Source organism: Amblyomma mixtum, chromosome 2, assembly GCF_055824585.1.
Source record: "Amblyomma mixtum isolate Tamu chromosome 2, ASM5582458v1, whole genome shotgun sequence".
Classification (NCBI taxonomy): domain Eukaryota; kingdom Metazoa; phylum Arthropoda; class Arachnida; order Ixodida; family Ixodidae; genus Amblyomma; species Amblyomma mixtum.
In genome coordinates, this window is record NC_143013.1 from 308,769,902 (window position 1) to 308,788,899 (window position 18,998).

The window sequence follows — 18,998 nt, forward strand, 5'->3', positions numbered from 1 at the left end:
ATTTCTCAGCACATGCTTTTGGAATCATTTGTTAAATCTGCATGAACAGAACACTCGCAGCTCAGCTCACCCTGAAAATTTCCACAAATATTGCATGCATTAAAGTTGACAATCTCGCCCTTTCAAAAGACTCATCACTAAAGTTTGTGTTCAAAAGCTTAAGCGCACGACAAAAAGCAAGGGGGCAGAGGCCGAGCTCGCGTATTGCACTGGACAGCCTGCCCGTCAAATACGTAACACCGAGGAATGAACGTGCGCGGGAGTCGAGAAGGGAGACTGCCAATCTACTCCAACTGTGTTGCTATCGCCCGCCAACTAAAAACAGTGAAAACGCGGTTAAAGAGCAGAAAAGGCGAGTGCCGTCGCCACTGGTCGTAGCAATCGCGTCCGTCGAAAGAACGACGGTGGCATGACCTCCCGCCGCCGCCGCCGCCGCCGCCCCCCAGCCCCGGAGCTCTTTCCCGCAACATTGCCACTCTCATTTCACTGGCCCGCGGCTTTACCTTGCCGCAACCATCTCTCATGCCAAATAATGGCTTCGCAAACTATTCCGCGGAACTCCGCGCCGCGGTCGCCGGTCGCTTGCAGGCACAGCCGAAGCGCGTGAAACGCTGCTGAGGGGGTGAGTTTTAGCGGCACCTACCGGCTGGCTTGGTCCCTACTCAGAGGTCACGTGGTATTTCTTCGGCCGCGCGCTCCCGTAGAGGGTGGCGCGATGCGCAGGTCGCCCATTATACAGTAGGTCGTGGTATTACCTATGGTGGAGCAGCATTGAAGCGAAAACACAGTCAACGCAAATGAGTGAAAATACATCAAATTCAGGCAAAAAAAAAATGCATTAGTAAAATAAGCAGAAAAATACAACTGCATTCATACAAACAAGATTAGCTACAACGAGGAATTAAAGCGTGGCGTGTGTGTGTGTGGCAGTGTGTACATCCCTGCGTTTTTCTGAAAGATGGGATATGGGGGAAAGGGGGTCGAGATAAATCGATGCGACGAGCACTATAATGCGCGCACTGCTATCATTCCTCTTCGTAGAAAGTCGGCGCTCATCGCTATCTCCCTCCCCCCCCCCCCCCCCACCCCCCGTGGGAAATCGACTAAATGCGTGAAGCTCACTGCGCAGTCACGGACACGATAAGACAGGGATAAAAATGACAGGAGCAGCTTAAAAAAAAATTGGGGGAACAAAAAGAAAATGAAGTTCGATGGCAGCTCGTATTACTTAAAGAAATGGGGAAAGAGTACAGGTGGTAACGGCAGAAAAGCATGCTCTTCATGCGGAGTAATTTACGTAAAAGCATGCGGAGTAATTTACAATGCGTACAACGGATGCCCACTGGCAGAAATTCGCGCAGGATTCTTGAAGAGGAATGAAGACATGGAAATTTTGGATGCCAGACCTTTGGGCAAGTCAAAGGCGATTCAGATCACGTTCGGGGGGAAGCGCGTTCCCCGGCAAGTCATCTATTGGAACTGTCTGTACGCTGTGATCCCATATAGAGAGTTAGTCGAGACCTGCTATAACTGCAGACGAGTGGGACATCGGGCGGACGTTTGCTATCGTCCGAAGACTAATTTGTGTCGCCGCTGCGGGAAAGAACATCCTGCACCACCGGAGGGAGAGTCGCTGACCTGCACGCCGGACTGCATCCTGTGTCATGGGGCGCACAGCACGGGAAGTCGGAACTGCAAGTTTCGCCTAGCCCGTCAGCAGCCGATGGGTCTGCAGCAGAGCAACGAGGACAAGAGCCAAACTGGCAAGGAGGAGCGACGTTCGAGGCCCAGGAAGCGGTCATCTAGCGGTGTGAGAGGCGATAGCAAGAGCAGGGACCGGTCAGCTTCCTTCCCGCCACTGCCCGGACCCGAGCCTGGCAAAGGAGGAGGGCAAGGTTCCGGTCATGGACGAAGCCCAAGTGCCACGAGGAAAAAGGTGAGCTGGCCCAACGCGGGCTCCCAAAATGAGACTGCTCGAGAGAAGGAGCTACAAAGGCAGGTGCTGCAGCAGGCCGAAACTATCAAAAAGATGGAAGCTAGGATAGCAGAGATGGAACGCGCGCTTAAAACCGGCAGAGTAGAAAGGGTACAGACGCCGTTGGCCCAGGCCCCACAGCAAGCGGCGCAGGCGAACGTTTCTCGCGTGGACGATAACACAGCTATGGAAGTGGAGAAAATGGAGAATCGGGGGACGGTCAAAAGGCCACCTCCGGCAGATGAGGGAGCTCAGGCAAAGAGAGTAGCAGAAACTTCGGCGGCGGACACGCCGCAGCCAGTATTTAAAGTCACTTGTCTTAAGAGGGACATGCTTACCCTTGCGGAGAGAGTAGGAAAACTGGAAGAAAGACAGGATAGGTTGGAAGGCCGGGTCGACAGGATAGAAGCTAGACTAGGCAACATTGAGCAGCGTCTTGACGCCTTCACCAATGACATGCGGGGTTTCCAGACCCAGGTAATGGACATGTTTAAACAGCTAAATGCTATGCTAGAGGTTAGATTGCCTCCCGTAGTCGGCCAAGCGCCGATGTTAGTGAACCTAGGGCCTCACCATGGCCCCTCGCCAGCAAATTGAGGTTTGGCAGTGGAACTGCAGGGGCTTCCGTCGCAAGCGGGGGAACCTGCAGTTGCACATACAAAATCTGGATAGTAAGCCGGACATTATAGCTTTGCAGGAGGCTAGCGGCTCGGTGAAATTACCGGGATTTAAGACATTTACACCACCAGAGATTGATCGAGGGGGCGTATCGAGCGTCTTCACGGCCGTGTTAGTCCATCGCAACACCACAGTGATTCAGCATACCATAGATAGCAGCAGGGAGGACTACGTCCTGCTGGAGATTTTGCCCAAAAGAAAGGACGATAAGAGTCTATTTGTTCTTAATGTGTACTCTTCTCCAAAAGATAAGGGGGTGGGCTTGCCAGACCTTCTGATAAAGACGCAACGGCTAGCGGCTAGGTCTCAACTCATCGTGGTGGGAGATTTCAATGCGCCTCATCCGGAGTGGGGCTACATCCGAGCCAGCCCGAAGGGAAATAAGCTTTGGCAGGTTGCCCAGGACCTGCGATGGACGATCTTGAACAACCCGCTAGATCATACCAGGATAGGCAACAGCGTGAGCATAGACACCTCTCCAGACCTCACATTTATGAATGGTATCAGGGATGCAAAGTGGGTAAACACGGGACAGCCACTTGGAAGTGATCACTATATCCTTTCCACGATATTTAGTGCTGCTAAGCACAAAGACACGGTGAAAGGAACTCGAGTGACGGACTGGGACCGATTTCGGCAATACAGGAATGACACAGTGAACGGGGAAATCGAGGACTTAGGAGCCTGGATTGTCACACTCAAGCAGGCCGTGAAGAGTACCACAGAAGAGGTTCCGACGGAGGAGGAGGGCTTTACGGCTGACTCTAGATTGTTACACATGTGGGAAGCACATGCGAGTCTCCTTCGGAGGTGGAGGAAACAAAGGCATAATGGTGTCCTCCGTAGGAAGATGGCCAAGCTAGAACGAGAAATCGAAACGTACACATTGGAGTTGCAGTGCAAACAGTGGGGGCAGATTTGTGACCGGATGAATGGGCAATTCGGATGCAAAAAAACATGGCAGTTGTTGAGGCACCTTTTAGACCCGGCGGCAACCAAATCTGCGCAGAAGGGGCAAATGGCTAGGTTAGTGCATCGGTATCAAGGCACGATTGGGGAATTTATACATGAACTCCGAAGTCGTTACATAAACAGAGAGGCGGGCGGTTGCTTGCCGGATTATTCGGGGGAGGAAAACCTTGAATCGGATGCAGACTTTACGGTGGCGGAGGTAGAGTTTGCAATGGGCCAGCTTCGTACCACGTCAGCAGCGGGTCCGGACGGGGTTACTAATAAAATGCTGAGGAACCTGGATTTCAAGTCAGTGGGGGCACTCACGAATTTAATGAATAAATTTTGGGCGGCCGGGGAGATTCCGCCAGAGTGGAAGCATGCTAGGATTACATTTATTCCTAAAGCAGGGAAGAAGCTCTGCATTGAGAATCTGCGTCCCATCTCGCTAACGTCGTGCTTGGCCAAATTGATGGAGCATGTAGTCCTGAACAGGCTTCAGGGTTATGTAGAGGACAATGAGTTGATACCTGAAACAATGATTGGCTTCAGGGCTAATTTATCGACGCAGGATGTCCTGTTACAGCTCAAAAAAGACGTGGTTGATCCTGGGTACGGCACGGGCACCAAGGCTATCTTGGGGCTCGACCTCACTAAGGCCTTTGACAATGTTACCCATGAGGCAATATTGAGGAACCTATCGGACATAGGACCGGGGGGTAGAACCTTCCGGTACATCAGATCGTTTCTGGAGGGTAGGACTGCGGAGATTGTAGTCGGAGAAATGAAATCGGATCCCTTCCCATTGGGGGGCAGGGGGACACCGCAAGGGTCGGTATTATCGCCCTTCCTATTTAATCTCGCCCTGATCAAGATACCACCCAGGCTGCAAGGGATATCGGGACTTAAACATACATTTTATGCGGATGACATTACTCTATGGGTAACAAGAGGCAGTGACGCACAGTTGGAAGAAACTCTACAACAGGCGGTGGATATTGTGGAGGAGCTAGCAGGGGAAGCAGGACTCTCGTGTTCTCAGCCCAAGTCCGAGCTTTTTGTGCTGAGGGATAAACCAAGAGGGATACATGCGAGGCACTATGTGCCGCCACCACCTTTAGAGGTGAGAGTGGGGGGAGTACCGGTCGCTGAGGTCCAAACGATCAGGATCCTGGGTATGTATCTGCAGACTAACAGGAAGAATAGCGAGTCATTGCAAAGGCTTAAAAATACGGTCAATGCTACCGTGCGGCTAATCAGGAGAATCGCCAATCGTAAGAGAGGTGTTAAGGAAAAAGACTTGTGTAAGCTAGTGCAGGCATTTGTGCTCAGTAGAATAGTGTATGCGACGCCTTATTTGAAGCTGGACGCGGCGGAAAAAGGAAAGGTGGAGGCTATGATTAGGCAGGCGTATAAAGCGGCCCTTGGGTTGCCTCAGAATGCGTCTACCGAAAGGCTGCTGGGATTAGGGGTGCACAACACCCTAGAAGAACTACGGGAGGCGCACTTGGTTATGCAGCTCGGTAGGCTTTCAAAAACAAAAGCAGGGAGGGACATATTGGAAAGGATCGGCATTGGAGTTGACGTTCCAGCCGGTGACACGAAAATTCAGGTGAGGCGGGAAATGCACAAGGGCTTGTACATAAAACCTTTGCCCAAGAACATGCATCCAATACATCACGAGGACCGCAGGAAGGCAAGAGCCAAAGCTTTACATGCTAAGTACGGGAAGTACAACGGGGCAGTCTATGTAGATGTCGCCGAGTATAAGAACAAGGATGCATTTGCAATTGCGGTGGTGGACGGGCGGGGCCACTTGATCGCCTCTGGATCAGTCAAAACCCGCTCCCCAGAAACTGCAGAGGAAGCGGCAATAGCACTAGCTATGACTAGTAGTAATGCTGACCTGATCTTCAGCGATTCAAAAACAGCCATCCGAAATTTGGCGAGGGGCAGAATATCTGTCACAGCGGCGCGGTTGTTGAATCGGGCCACAGAGCGAGGGATTACGGAGGCGGAAATTGTCTGGGTACCTGCACACTCTGGGAACCCTGGGAACGAGACGGCTCACATGAATGCTCGAGGTTTCGTCAGCCGAGTAGGTGAGCCGGACGTCCCGGGAAGGTCCACGAGAGATGGGCTGGTATCCTTTCATGACATTACTACTCATTTCAGACTTAACCGGAGGATTTACCCACCCCCGGACAAGCAATTGGTGAAGGCGCAGGAATGCGTCTGGCGCCGATTGCAGACCAGATGTTTCTTCAACCCATACGTGTTGAGCAAAATCTACCCGGACATTCAGCCGGAGTGCAAATGGTGTCACGAATTGGCAACCTATGACCACGTATTATGGAGCTGTAGCATAGCACCGCCACCGGCGGACATTATGCGTGATCCTTCCCTCGAGCAGTGGGAGGCCGTGCTGGCCAGCTCAGACCCGGTCGTCCAGACCAGGGCCGTGGAGTGGGCCACCCAGGTCGCCGTCAGCCACGGGTTGATGGCCATCTAACACGGAATCGTCCACACATGCTCTCTGACGAAAATAAAGTTTTTCCATCCATCCATCCATCCATGCTCTTCAAAGGGCCCGTTTCGTCGTCGGGCCAGTTTGTTTCATTTATCAAAGAAACTTGTTCATCCTCAGCCGCCTCGCTTGGAGTGGCCGCGGCCATTTCTTTTATGCGATGAATCAGCAGGGAGAAAGAAAAAAGAATGCGATCGGCGCGCTGCCAGCGGCTCTCTTCGTGGAAAGTTGAGTCGGTGTGAAGCTCGGCGCAGCGGCAACAATCCTGGCTCAGCGGAAGTAGAGATGCTCTGCAGGCAGGTGCAGGCGTTGGCGCGTGCTGTGCATGCTTAACTGCTGCTTCGGAAGCGGCCTCAGACGTCGGGTTAAGATACAGAAGAGAAATGGACCCACTATCGAAGGTGAGCCCTTGAACTTCCATGGCTCAACGCACCCGGTTTTTCTCTGGCTTTCTTTCTCCCTCTTTCTATTTCGTGATGTTAGTGCAAGTGCACGGCTTCGCTGCCGGAGATGAATGGCCGAAGGCACCCCCCGTATGATGTCAGAAGCTACGTGGCTGTCGTATTTATACATGGGAGCGAGTGCGTGGGTGAAAGAGTGAAGAAGAAGGAGTAGACCCTGCTCCCAGATAAATGCGAAGGCTTTCAACTTGGGCCCATGGCCCTCTCGCCTTGCCCGGTGAGCACCCGCTTGGCGCGTTTATTCTGCGCATGCGTGAGTTCTTATACAACGCTCAGAAGTCTTCCGATCCGATCACTCCCCGCTGATGAAGTCAAGGCGTTAGTCGGCGAGTAGGACCCGACGATGACGTTTGACGGGTGTGAATCATTCATGACGCTGTTCTGCTGAGTGCCTTCATATCCTGCAAGGCGAAAACAAACGCGATGAGAATACCAAAACTGACCAAGTGCGCCGCATTTGCTACAAACACACTTAGACTGACGCACAGCACGGGTTGAGTGTCAGAAGAAAGACGAGATCGGCCGGAGGAACATTAGGCGATGCGAAAGAGAAGGACAGAAATAGGGAGCGGGTGAAAGACTAGAGGTCGTGGCGTTACAATAAATTGAGCTGCACACGTGTTGTCCAGCATATAATGCTCACGTGCACGCGCATACGAGCTAGCGCGCATGCAATGCACATGAGAAATTTAGCCGAAAGACCGGGTGATTGGGAACAGCTTCATATATATCATGAAATGAAATCACTAACACCGAGCTGGAAGCGGGAATGCTAAACAGCCATCAAAGTGAAAATACTTTTAACGGGATGTGGTCAGGATTAATATTCGTTCGGCTTAAATTTGTTTAGATTGCAGATAAAACGCAAGAAAGTGTGCAAGGAATATATGAGACGGGACCAGCACGGACGACCCCGCAAGCGACAATCTGATGCCATCCGTGGAAGGCATCCAATTGAAGATTCTGTTATCGTGATAGCGACGCGCTCGATTATTAGGTGAGGCTTATTTTTTTAAACAAGAGAACAAAAAATATTGCCCTGTTCATTGTTTTCTTCTACTCATTCGGCAGCCTGCGGTATTCAGGTGAAGGGGGCAGGTCATGAATACATTTTATTCCTCTCAGATTATTTCTCGAGTATTCTCAAGCCCAAACTCTCTTGGAGGCCTGCACCCTCAGCCATAACAAAACTCAACCAAACTACTTGCACCGTTTTTAAAGAAAAGCCCGCGTCGCGCTACAGATTACCCTCATCCCAATTCGTTCACTGCTAGCTCCTCTATAGTCTCAGCAATAACCTTCCTAGTCTTCCCGGACCAGGAAGATTAGACTACTTAGCTAAGAATAGTTACTCCTGAATCACAAACCGGATGGCCGGCCTGAGCCCAGCTCGTCTACAGATCAGACACGAGACGCGGGCCTCAGGCGTCCACACCGCGGACTCCCCGCTGGCTCGCTGCAGGCAGGAAGCAGCCAGTCACGGCTCCGCCGCAGGATACGTCGGCCCATCGGCCGCGCGGCAATAACGGCATAATTCAGCGTCGCGGGACGTCGTGTACGTGCCGTCGGAAACCGAGGAGACTTGAACGCTTGCCAGCGCCATCATCGTGCGTGCAGCAGGGCTCGCGAACGCGCTGGCTCCAACGGATGAGCGACGACGCTTCGGGAGCTGTGCCAAGAAACCCCCCCTACGACCGCCGTTCAAGCCTGCGTGCCTGCGTCGTGTATGTGTGTACTAGCGCGGGCCTTGTCTGATGACCTTTATTTATGTATACTGCTCCGACACCACGGCGCGCTGCTGGTCGTAGTATCCTCCGATATAGACGCGTGCGATCGGGGCGTCGTGACTGCGAAACTTCGGAACAATTACTCCCTTCGGGACCAATTATGTTTCAATCGCTAATCGAAGCAGCCGAAAGGCAACAACACATTTTCGTCCCGCTTGATCGCAGAATCAGTGCTTATAGCTTGAAGGAAGACGTGAGAGCCGGAGGAAAGGCAATTACATATTGAAAGAATTTTCTATCTCTCGCGTCTCAATTTCAGTGAGTTCAGCCAACTCAAACGCTCCAGGAATCTTGGCAGGCCGCGGAAGTTCATGCAACAAGGAAAATTGCTGTTTGTTTTTCTTTATTTCATTTGCGAGTGCGCGTGCGAGAGGGCAAGCTAGGCTGCGAAAGCTTGTTCCGGGGCTATGGTATACCCGCGGCGCTCCTGTTGTTCAGGTTCACGGAGATTTTCGCACGCAGTTGTGCTTCGTGATTAGCCAGTCCATCAAAAGTCATTCCATAAATTATGATGATCGGCAAGCAGTCATGAAAACGCGGAAACGCAACGCGAAAAAGTACCGTCGCGATTAAAAGTTTACGAGACGCGAGTACGCACCAACAAATATATTTCGGCGCAGTCACGTAATCCAGTTATCTGCACGCTCTATCCGATGGTAACAACCCCACGCGGCTTGGCCGCGACGCCAAAGGGCAATTATTTACAATATACTGCAGGCCCTTATAGACGGGCCCTAGCAGGAGGGGCAGAAATAACAAAATTTCAAACCGAGCAAACTTTTTTCCGAGAACAACTTTTTTTCGATACAAATTTTTGTATCGAGCTAGTAGGTGTGTCTTTTTAGTGCGAAAGCAGTACTCCAGACGTACTAAACGTGAACAAGAATCTTGTCTTGTGCTCTCTTTACTCCAGACATACCAACCCAGAGCAAGAATCTCGTATTGTGCTCTCGGAGTAACTCGGGTAAGCCTGGGTTAGTTCGGAGGAGCGTCGCGCAAGCTGCAGCCAATAGGAGGAAGCTCGGGTAAGTTCGGAGAAGCGTCGCGCCAGCTGCAGCCAACGGCAGGAAGGCATCGCGCCACCTAGGTCACGTAACTTTGTGGCGTCATCACAACCTGCCCACTGCATTGCGATCAAACTGACCACCGTGGTAGGCGAATGTTAAATTAATGGTTGGCCGCGAGAGGTCGCACGGAAAGAGCTACATATAGGTCGCACAATCTATACGGGTGGCTGTGACGGGAACAACCACCTGCCAGTGCAGTGGCGAAAAGCTCAACCGCTGCGCCACTGCGCTGTGGTATGAGGACTCGCCGCCATCTATAATTATTAAGTAGAGAATGACTAATTCTGCATATACGGGCAACCCCCCCCCCTTAAGCTATCGCGTCGTACCCTTAACGCGGAGCTTAAGTGTCCCCTCCAAATGACGAATGAACACCTGCTTTCGAACGTTTACCCGGTTTACCTACAATAAACCCCAACCACTTTCCATAATGCTAATCACATTCGAGGAACTTCAGGGGCACGACAGTCCTGTTAGTGGTTCATCTACATCTACATGACGCCATGACGTCACATGCGCCATCTTGTGGCAGCGCACGCAGCTTCAGCAGTGCTAGCCGGGGGTGCTACAAGCCGATAAGACATGCCTGCAGCCTTTCGCCGTGCTACATGCACCACAAAATGGCGGCCACTGTGACGTCGGTGCATGCTCTCATAGTCCCCTTCTGAAAGGTATGGGTTTCTAAGTGGACACAGGCCACCACCCACCGCGGGTTCGAGCTTCGCGCGAGCCAAGGGCCCCGATCAGCCGTCACCACACACACACTGGGACACCGATGCTGCGCACTCAACCTCCGCTGGGAGGAGAGCGATTCGCCGCAAAGAAATAGGCCTCCAAGTTCACAAAGGAGACGTTTATTCACGTCGTCCTTCAGCAGTACACACACACTCAAACGTCACCCCGTCCCGGGGGCGCGCGAGGAGCAAGGCTCCGCTGCGCGCACGAAGCGACTCGAGCAATGTGCGCCGCTAGCACGCCGCTGCAGGAGAATGTCCCCGCGGCAGTGCTGTGATCTCTCTCTCGTGTCGACCGTTGGGCCGGTTGCGAGAGAGAGTGGGCAATCAACGCAAGGTACTCCTGTCGGAGGTCGCTGGACCCCGCTGGACAGGCTCGAGCCGCTGCAGGTCAGAGGACACGTGCGGGCGAGCTCGAGTAAGCACTGGTCCGAACGGCAAAGGCCGGCACGGACAAACAGTAACGTACGCACCTTACGCTGTCTCGGAGGGATCTCTCTCTGGGCCCCGCTCGGACGGTCGCGCGGTGCGCGGCCGGTCAAACGGGTCCCGAAAATCCCGCCAAAAGGCGCCAATGGCAAAGGCCCTTGGGGAGCCGGGGCGGAGCTGTGGCCAAATGACAGTGATTAGACACTTAGCCGCCTCTCCACCGCCTGAGGCGGGAGCAAGGGAAAGAGGAGAAACAACGCGGGAAAACCGGCACAGCCGCGCAAAGGCAACGGCGGAAAGCCAGGATTCCCACAAAGGTAAGTTTTTCTGAGGTACAGATGAGACCACAGTGATGGCTGGAGTGCTCAGTGGTACGAGCCTCTCAAAGCATACAGGCCCTATCGGGGCTGAAGTTACTTTACAAGGCAGAGCAAGGACTCCGGCAGAGCCAATAATCCCGCTTCCCTTGATGCTTGCTATTTTACAGACCATTCAACTGCTGCTGCAACTCCTTAGATCAGCTGTGCTGAGAGACTGTTTACGGAGTATTACGAGCATCTGTTCTTCTCTGATTTCATTTTTGAAACAGCGCAACAAAGACGGGACGTGGAAACTAAGGGGTAAAGACAAACAGGCGCTGCGCCTGTTTGTCTTTACCCCTTAGTTTCCACGTCCCGTCTTTGTTGCGCTGTTTCAAAAATGAATACATACCAACTTGCCCAAATTTCTGCTTTACTCAATGTTACTTCTCTGCTTTCCCTGCTTCCATCTTTCTGTCATGCTGACACCCTTTTTCCAAGGCAGGGTATACCCGCCGCAGTGGCTCAGTGGTTATGGAGCTCAGCTGCTGACCCGAAAGATGCGGGTTCGATCCCGGCCGCGGCGGTGGAATTTCGATGGAGGCGAAATTATAGAGGACCGTGTACTGTGCGATGGCAGAGCACTTTAGAGAACCCCAGGTGGCCGAAATTTGCGGAGCCCTTCACTACGGCGTCCCTCATAGCCTGAGTCGCTTTGGGATGTTAAACCCGCATAAACCATTAACCAAACTAAGGCAGCGTAGCCAACCGAACAAATGTCTGATTAACAACTCTCCTCCTTTCCCTCCCTCTCGTTTATCTCTATCTCTTTAGGCAGTATCAGCCTGTTGACATGCAGCAACAACTTGTGTCGCCGCAGAGCATCGGGACCAGCATCACATTCTTGGGACCGTGCGCAGCCGCCGGAAAACCTGAGACGGGTGCAACAGCTAGCTGCGCAGTCCGATTCCTTCCATGTCTGGGCGGCATCCCGATGGCAGCAGCGGCTCGTTCCGCGCGAGCAGCTGCGTCTCGTCGTCCCGCTACCCAGCGAGGGCCGAAGGCTGCATCGCGCTGTCGTAGACGCGTGCCCATGACGCATAACAGCACCGGTCGGTTTACGCGACCAGCTCACGCCGCGTAAGCGTGCTGCGCAACACGTTTCCCACTTGGAGCTCAAAATTGCACAACGTAGAAGGCATGCGAACTGGCGAAGAAGCTGTGCGAGCAACTAACTAGTCACGTCAGCTGACTATAGTTACAGAATTCCAAACTTACGAATGCACAGTAGCAGCCATTGTATATAGAATCCCGGTGGCTCGAAGGCAGTGGCGTCCGGCGACTTAGCCCGAGGGAACGGATGTTATCCCGGCCATGGCGGTCACATTTCCATGGAGGCGAAAAACAAAAACGCTTGTGTGCCCGGGATTCCAACTAGCACACACTAAAGATATATCTAGGTGGGAGGCATAATCCGCAGCACTCCAACTACCGCGTCCCTCATAACCCGCTGTGCAGTGGCACGTAAAAGCTTGCCTCTGAAACACGTCGGAAGGCTATGCGATGTGTATACACATCGCCCGAGGCATAATGCGTCCTGTATACAGGGCGCATTATGCCTCGGGCTTCGTGTGCGCAGCTAGTTGTGCCTTCATCACTAACCATCTTCTTAGCCCCCCCCCCCCCCCCCCTCAGATTTTTTTTATTGTCGTTCGCTTGAAATGACGTCATCATGTAGTAGGGTCACATCACCCCTCCCGAGCTAAGTAGCAGCTAGCAAGTGACATGTTTTTCTGACCGACCTCTGCTCTACCCCATATAAAGTTTTCTTCGTTCTCCCTTGGTATTAAAAAAAAAATGACAGGACGGTTACCACTACACGACCTATCACGGTATGTTGTGGGAGAGGATATGAGAGCGACCTCAGCTGCGCAGTTCTAGGACGCTCTTTTTAGTTTTCCACACATATATTTGTTTTTCGACTAGGTCTCCTCTCCAATCCGCTGCTCTAGAAGCGCAGCACCGCCGATGATCCTCCCCTCGGGCGGCGTGTTTCGCAGCAGCTGCCGCAGGTGGACCGCGCTACAGTTCTCTGCTCTAGCCATACCCTCCTCCTCTCGTTGTACCCTCCTCCTTCCACAGTCATCATCCCCCAGTTGGGGATTTCTCCGCCCTTGCGAGCGTCCACGGTAACAAACTTCCGGATGGTAAGCGATGTAACCGTCCGTTACGTACTCCCACGCTCTCTCCATACCCTACTCCTTCCATAGTAACTCTCCTCGTCCTTCCAGAGTACCTACCCTCCGTGTGGTTCCCGTGGCAACCACCGACCGGTTGCGTTTTCTTACGCTCTCGCCACACTCGGGTGACCATCCTCCGGGTGGTTTCTGTGGTAACCACCACCGGTTACGCATTTGTTCGCTCACGTCGTACCTTCCTCCTGCCACGGTACCCACCCTCTCCGAGCGGTTCCCATGGCCACGCACCCACAGGTTACGCCTACGACTATGACATACTACTAACTGCTACTAATACGACATATTGCTACTATTACTGCGACGTACAACTAATGGTTAACTTCTAATACTACTACTAGTGCTACGACAGACTACAAATACTACTAGCTAGCACCACCACAATAGTTACCGCGGTTAACGACTCATGCCCTTAATTAAGTCGCAATGCTTTGGTATCATCCCAATTTCAGCTCCACATTTACAGTATAAATTGTGCTGAGCGACTGCTGCGAGTGGCTGTGTGACAGGGTGTAGAAGCAGTATCAGGTCCTTTCCTTTCGAGTTGTGCTGTTCACCAGCAGGGCATTATTCACCAAACAAACAAAATCATGCAAAAATAACTTTGGAAGTCTCTTAATAACTTGCTTTCACACGTGCAGTGGCAGGTTGAATATTTTTACTTTTGGATCTAATTTTAGTTTCTGTCTTCTACCAGTCGTGTACGCTCCTCGTAGCAACTAAACGGTACGTCTCCAGATTAAAAGGCTTTTGCTAAGGTAAGCAACACAGCCGCGATAATTAACATGCTCATTAATTGTGTCCAGCGAGCAACCACTTTGAAGTTGCCAATTCGTTTCCGTGACCAGCACGAACAGACTCTTGTCGTAAAAAACTTACACCACTCTTGAGCTTTCAAGGTCCTTCCCAGCGACCCCTTTTGCAACATAAAATTAAGCCACCCGACGTTGAAACACGGCCGACACCTTGAAGGCTGCTCCGTTTACCGATCTTTATCCGCGACGCTCCAATAAGGATTTCTCGCTTCAAACAATCGCCTCACTTTTTATTTTTATTCATGGTTTGCGTACAACAGCAGGGGGCGTGTACCTCAAGCGGGCTTGCGTAATAGAGTAAAGATTCCAGCCACGCGCTCATTACCGAGTTGGTTTTACTGGTTGCGCAACACCTGACAGGTAAAACAAATGAAGCGTGCCTACGACAGCCAGGTGCCGGTGTGGGGTCATTGTTCGGGCCGGCTCACGCTACGCCCAGAGGTTAAGCCTCTGACGAAGCGTGCAGCTACGCAAACAGGATTGCGGGGATCAGCCTCGAATAAAGCTTTTGCGAATCTTTTTAGCTTCGCAGAGAGTTACCTAACCGCAGCTAAGGAAAATTTATGAACGCTTCTATGATATGACGTACTCGGCGCAGTCGGCTTCCTTGCCTGATTCATTTCGCTCATACATTTTCCTTTTTTTGTTGTTGCTCAAGTAACTTTCGTGTATTCCTGCAAGATACCCATCGTTCGTACTTTCTCTCAACCGTGAATCCTTCGAGTAATGCTGAACCTTCAGTAACACTCGGTAACTTGTTCAGGACCTTCAATAACAGAGTATAGCTTCAATAGAGCTAAATGAGTTAGCCACAGATGCACATAAGTGGAAATTTTGGCTGTTTAGAAGATTATTCGCAAGTAAAAGACAAACTTGGTTTGTTGTAGAAAAAAAAAAGAAAAGGAATCAGTCTTTGTGTATCGACATTCGACGTAGAAGTGATGGCAATGTCTCTACACTTCACAGCCTTCGCCTCGTGTGTGATCTTGCTAAGAACTCTTCCGACAAACCTGGTCTTCCGATTTTACGGTGCACGTGGCGTGAGCTCAAGCTCTGCTAAGGTCCTCTTGGGTAGAAAAGTACGCGCGCGAAGCTTTATCACGTGGACACATGTTGAACAGAAGGTGCTTTTGTCGCTAACCAGTGCTTCAATCGTGGCGCAATCCCATGGGTCGCTCTCTGCCCAAACTGCGCCCGAGAATGGGAACATGAACCCAGAAAGGCTCAGAATGAGCTCTTAGTGAGTCCCGATACTAAGCAGGGACATTCGCAAAAAAAAAAAAAATTGCGAAAAGAAAGTAACGATAATCAAAGACAACGGCTACACGACCCGCCACGCATTAGTACACCGTGCCGCCCTCTTGGGGCCGCAACACAGCGAAGCCCGTGGGCGCGCCGGGAAGACAATCGAGAGTCCTAGTTGTCGTGCGCCCGCCTCGGCGCCCCCTGTGCCGCTTATTTTCCTTTTTACGCGCGCACGGAGCGTGAGGCCGGCGAGCGTAGCCGGGCGGCACAGCAACAACAATCCTATCTCTCGCCGCGGTCCCGCCATCTCGCTTTCAGTCGCGGCGGCGACCACAATGAACAATTTCTGGTCTAGCTCGCGGCCGCCGGCTTCCCGATAAGGCCCGCGGGATGACCCCGAACAACACGGTTCCTCGGGAGATTAGTTCGGGGCGCCTCAGAGAGAGCGTGCGCGCATACACTTACGTTCATTGACTCGCCAAGGCATTGCTCTCGGCATTGGGCTCGCGCAAAGAACGGCAGGTGGCTCGGGCAGCCGCTTCGAGGTCCGCTAGGGCCGCTGCGTTATCGGGCGTGTGCCGCGCGCAGTATACGTTTCTGGCGCGCTGCTATACTGACCCGCCAAATACCGCTTCGTGCCGCTTTCTTTTGTTCTTTCTATCTCCTTCTACGCGCAGATTGCATCGCGCGCTTATTGGGGCAGGTTTCACGCATGCCCTCCTGCGCGAGTATCAGGCGAGAGCTTGCGACTTGGCCTCAAAAAAAGAAATAAGCTGGCGGCTAATGCCGAATCGAATCTGTGCATCTGGGGGCTAGGCGGGCGAGAGCGTCAAACGCACGCGTGCCGGCGACCAAAGGCCCGCCGCTTATTTTAGCATCTTGGGAAGAAGGGACTTTCCCGCCATTGTCCTGCGTTATGGAGCACAGAAACGTGTGAGAGAGCTCGGCGTGGCGATTGGTGGTCACAGTGGGAGCTCATTATGAACTCGCATGCCAGACCGAGTGAATCCGGTACCGGTATGGCACCCGGTGTTCGTGCGCTTATGAGCACAAGCGGGATACAAGCAGCCGGAGATGAATGCATCCAGTGTGACTCCTGGCTCCTGCTCGGTGCCTCATCCTGACCACACACTGCTCTTAGTTCGCAATCTACTTTTAGTACACCCAGAATGGACGCGCGCTTAGAACTCAGAGGTGTGGTTACGCCGGCACAGCGTGCCCTTCGCCATGTAGGTGGTTTAGAGCAAGCACTGATATGGCTTTGCATTTGCACGCTTCGGAGAATGAGATCAGCTGAATGATTTCATGAAACAATGACATCTCTACTTTACTCTATGCGAAACTTTATTGGGGCTGTTCAATATACACATGCTATGTTTCATGATTCAATTAATACACACATATTTTGTCACCATTTTGTTCTGGCCATGTGCTGATATTGACTTTAAACATATTTGCGTTTGAGTCCAAAAATAATATAGTTGCCGAAGTGCCTTATATTAATTGAAATACGACTCACTCTGACGAACGACTTCTACAGCCTTATTTCTTCCGACCAACAGTAGATTTCTTCCGGTTAGTGTGTCCATGAACTTTGCACTGTTCGTTACGACAATAGTAAACACACATGCAGGCTTTTCGCCTCCCAGCTTCCCTCCATACATAAGTTATCGATGCTCATTAAAGGAAGCCGCGCGCGGGCTTCCTTTTGATGTAGACAGTGCAATTAAACTGTGCACATGTGGCGTTAGTCTGCGGTTCACAATCGTGAGGTTCGAGCTTTGTATACTGAAGCTCATGGAAAATTTCGACTGATGCTGTAAGTACCACACGATCACCGCAACGATTCAATAAGCGCAAGAAATGAAATGGCGTCTCCTCATCGAGACGTGCCGGATGCAGCCACGACGTATCTACACCTTGTCCGATGCGCACGGAAAGGACACATATTACGGATGACGGTTCCCCGTACGCAGCAAGCGGGGCAAGACCGGAAACAAGTTAGCCTTATTTATACGGTACAGAAAACGAAAGAAAACTCGGTCCAAGGTTCACCGTGCTCAGGCGAATGGGCGAGAGCAGGACGGCGTATGCGGAAATGGATGTCCCCCGCATACAGACTGCTGTGGCCGCGCCGCACCCGATTACATAATTCGAAGTTCGCGACCCCAGCGAGCGCGTGAAGGTCAATCGCGGCATCCCCCAACGGAGGCGCGTGCCAGGTCCCTGCCGTTCAGTGCTCCCTCGCGTATCGATGCGCTCGCAGCGAGTGTGCAAGACACCACGGCGTGCGCTTACGGCTGCTTATCACTGCCGACACACGAACCCTAGGAGCCCGCCATTTAGCGGCCCGCACCACGCCACGAAACAGCGCCAAGCCTCTGTGCACCCGCCACGTGGCCCCCGCAGATTTTCCTTTCGCAACGTGCCCCATAAAGATCTCCGCAGATCAAACACACACAAGCAAGGAAAGAGAAAAGCTAGAGAGATGAAAAGCGGTGCACTCGTGGCGCGCTGGTTGCCAGGCGCATAGCGCGTGAATCATAAAATACTACCACCGCCGGGTTACGACACTGCAACGACAGCGTCATCTCACCCCCCCCCCCCCCCCCCCCACACACACACGCACGCACACACTTTTTAACCCTTGTATCTTTTCTGCTCTGCTCCTGAGGCCATGAATCAGAGCCAGTTTCCCTCCCGAAAAAGGAACGCAGCCTGACGGTTCAGCCCAGTAACGCCACCCCCTGCTCGCGCGTTGATTAAGTGCTCGAAGTTCTTTAAAAAAGCAAGAAGATAAAAGTAATGCACTCCGTGGCAGCTATGCCGCTGATCGAGTGAGACTTCCAAAAACAGATGCGCCGCCGTCCGCCGCCGCTGCACTGATGGGTATGGTGTTGCTTTTTTCTTCCTCGTGGTTATCAAGCAAGGCGTGAAGGCGGTGAGATAGAGACGTGCTGCGTGTGTGCTATAGTCTATATATGCTGTATCGAAGACACGCAGTATAGATATAACGCGGACCCTTCGCCGCAGTCGATCGTATACAGTTGTGGACCCTCCCAATCCCACACATCTTGTGTACAGCGCCGCCCTTGGCCCCGTTTTCGAACTCGGCGCGACGGCGGCGGTTAACCCGTCGCTTAGAAAAGGTAACAAATAAAATGCCGAAGTAGGGGAGTTCACCGCTCTCGGCTCGACCCCCGGTGTATACGGCGCAGCGGCACGCGACAACGCCCACGCGTCGACCTGCATTCGGCTCCGAAGCAGCAACGGGGGACGCTTCGCCGTAGCCCAGCGTTGCCGCAGCCGGCAGATTCTCGCCGACCCTTTGGGGCCCACGTGTGCAGGCACGAAGAGCGCGCGCTTTTGAGGGAAGAGACAGCGATTGTCCCATCTGACGAACCGCGCGAAAGAGCCGGGCACCGAGGTTTGCGACTTTTACTAACGAAACAAGCAGTTTCAGCCTGCCGTTCGCGCTACCGTATACAGAGGCGAGCAGGCTTGTCCAGCGCAGTTGCTTTGTTGTGGCCACTGCGCTTGTGTTTTTATCATTCGCGTAGCTATGCGGTAGACCTCAACTGAAAGCAAGGATTATCTGTGACAGCTGCTCCCTGCATTAAAATTTCTCTGCTTTTGCTACGCCGGTCACAGCGTAGATCACAAAATCTACACGCAGGTCATGAGAGAGGCCGCAGTAGTGGGAGGAGGAGGACACTATTATTGAATGAAATTATTGAAGTTGAGCGCTGTGAGAGGAGTCCTCAGTTCAGCACCG

General features: G+C 52.4%; 1 protein-coding gene and 1 long non-coding RNA gene across 2 annotated transcripts; one reads left to right on the forward strand and one right to left on the reverse strand.

The window, feature by feature from the left end:
* Positions 1 to 1,384: 1,384 nt before the first annotated feature.
* On the forward strand, positions 1,385 to 3,132 carry LOC149364895 (uncharacterized). Its single transcript, XM_089568767.1, has one exon. It carries the CDS (start codon positions 1,385 to 1,387, stop codon positions 2,570 to 2,572), a length of 1,188 nt encoding a protein of 395 aa, XP_089424893.1. The 3' UTR covers positions 2,573 to 3,132.
* A 3,670-nt stretch (positions 3,133 to 6,802) lies between these two features.
* On the reverse strand, positions 6,803 to 8,281 carry LOC149364896 (uncharacterized). Its single transcript, XR_016288633.1, has 2 exons — positions 7,960 to 8,281; positions 6,803 to 6,993 (listed from the first exon to the last, which is right to left on the reverse strand). It is a non-coding gene; the product is annotated as an uncharacterized LOC149364896 (long non-coding RNA).
* Positions 8,282 to 18,998: the final 10,717 nt, after the last annotated feature.

Excerpts from the sequence above, each read along its gene's own strand:
- LOC149364895 (XM_089568767.1), top strand. The coding sequence starts at position 1,385 with ATGGAAATTTTGGATGCCAGACCTTTGGGCAAGTCAAAGGCGATTCAG.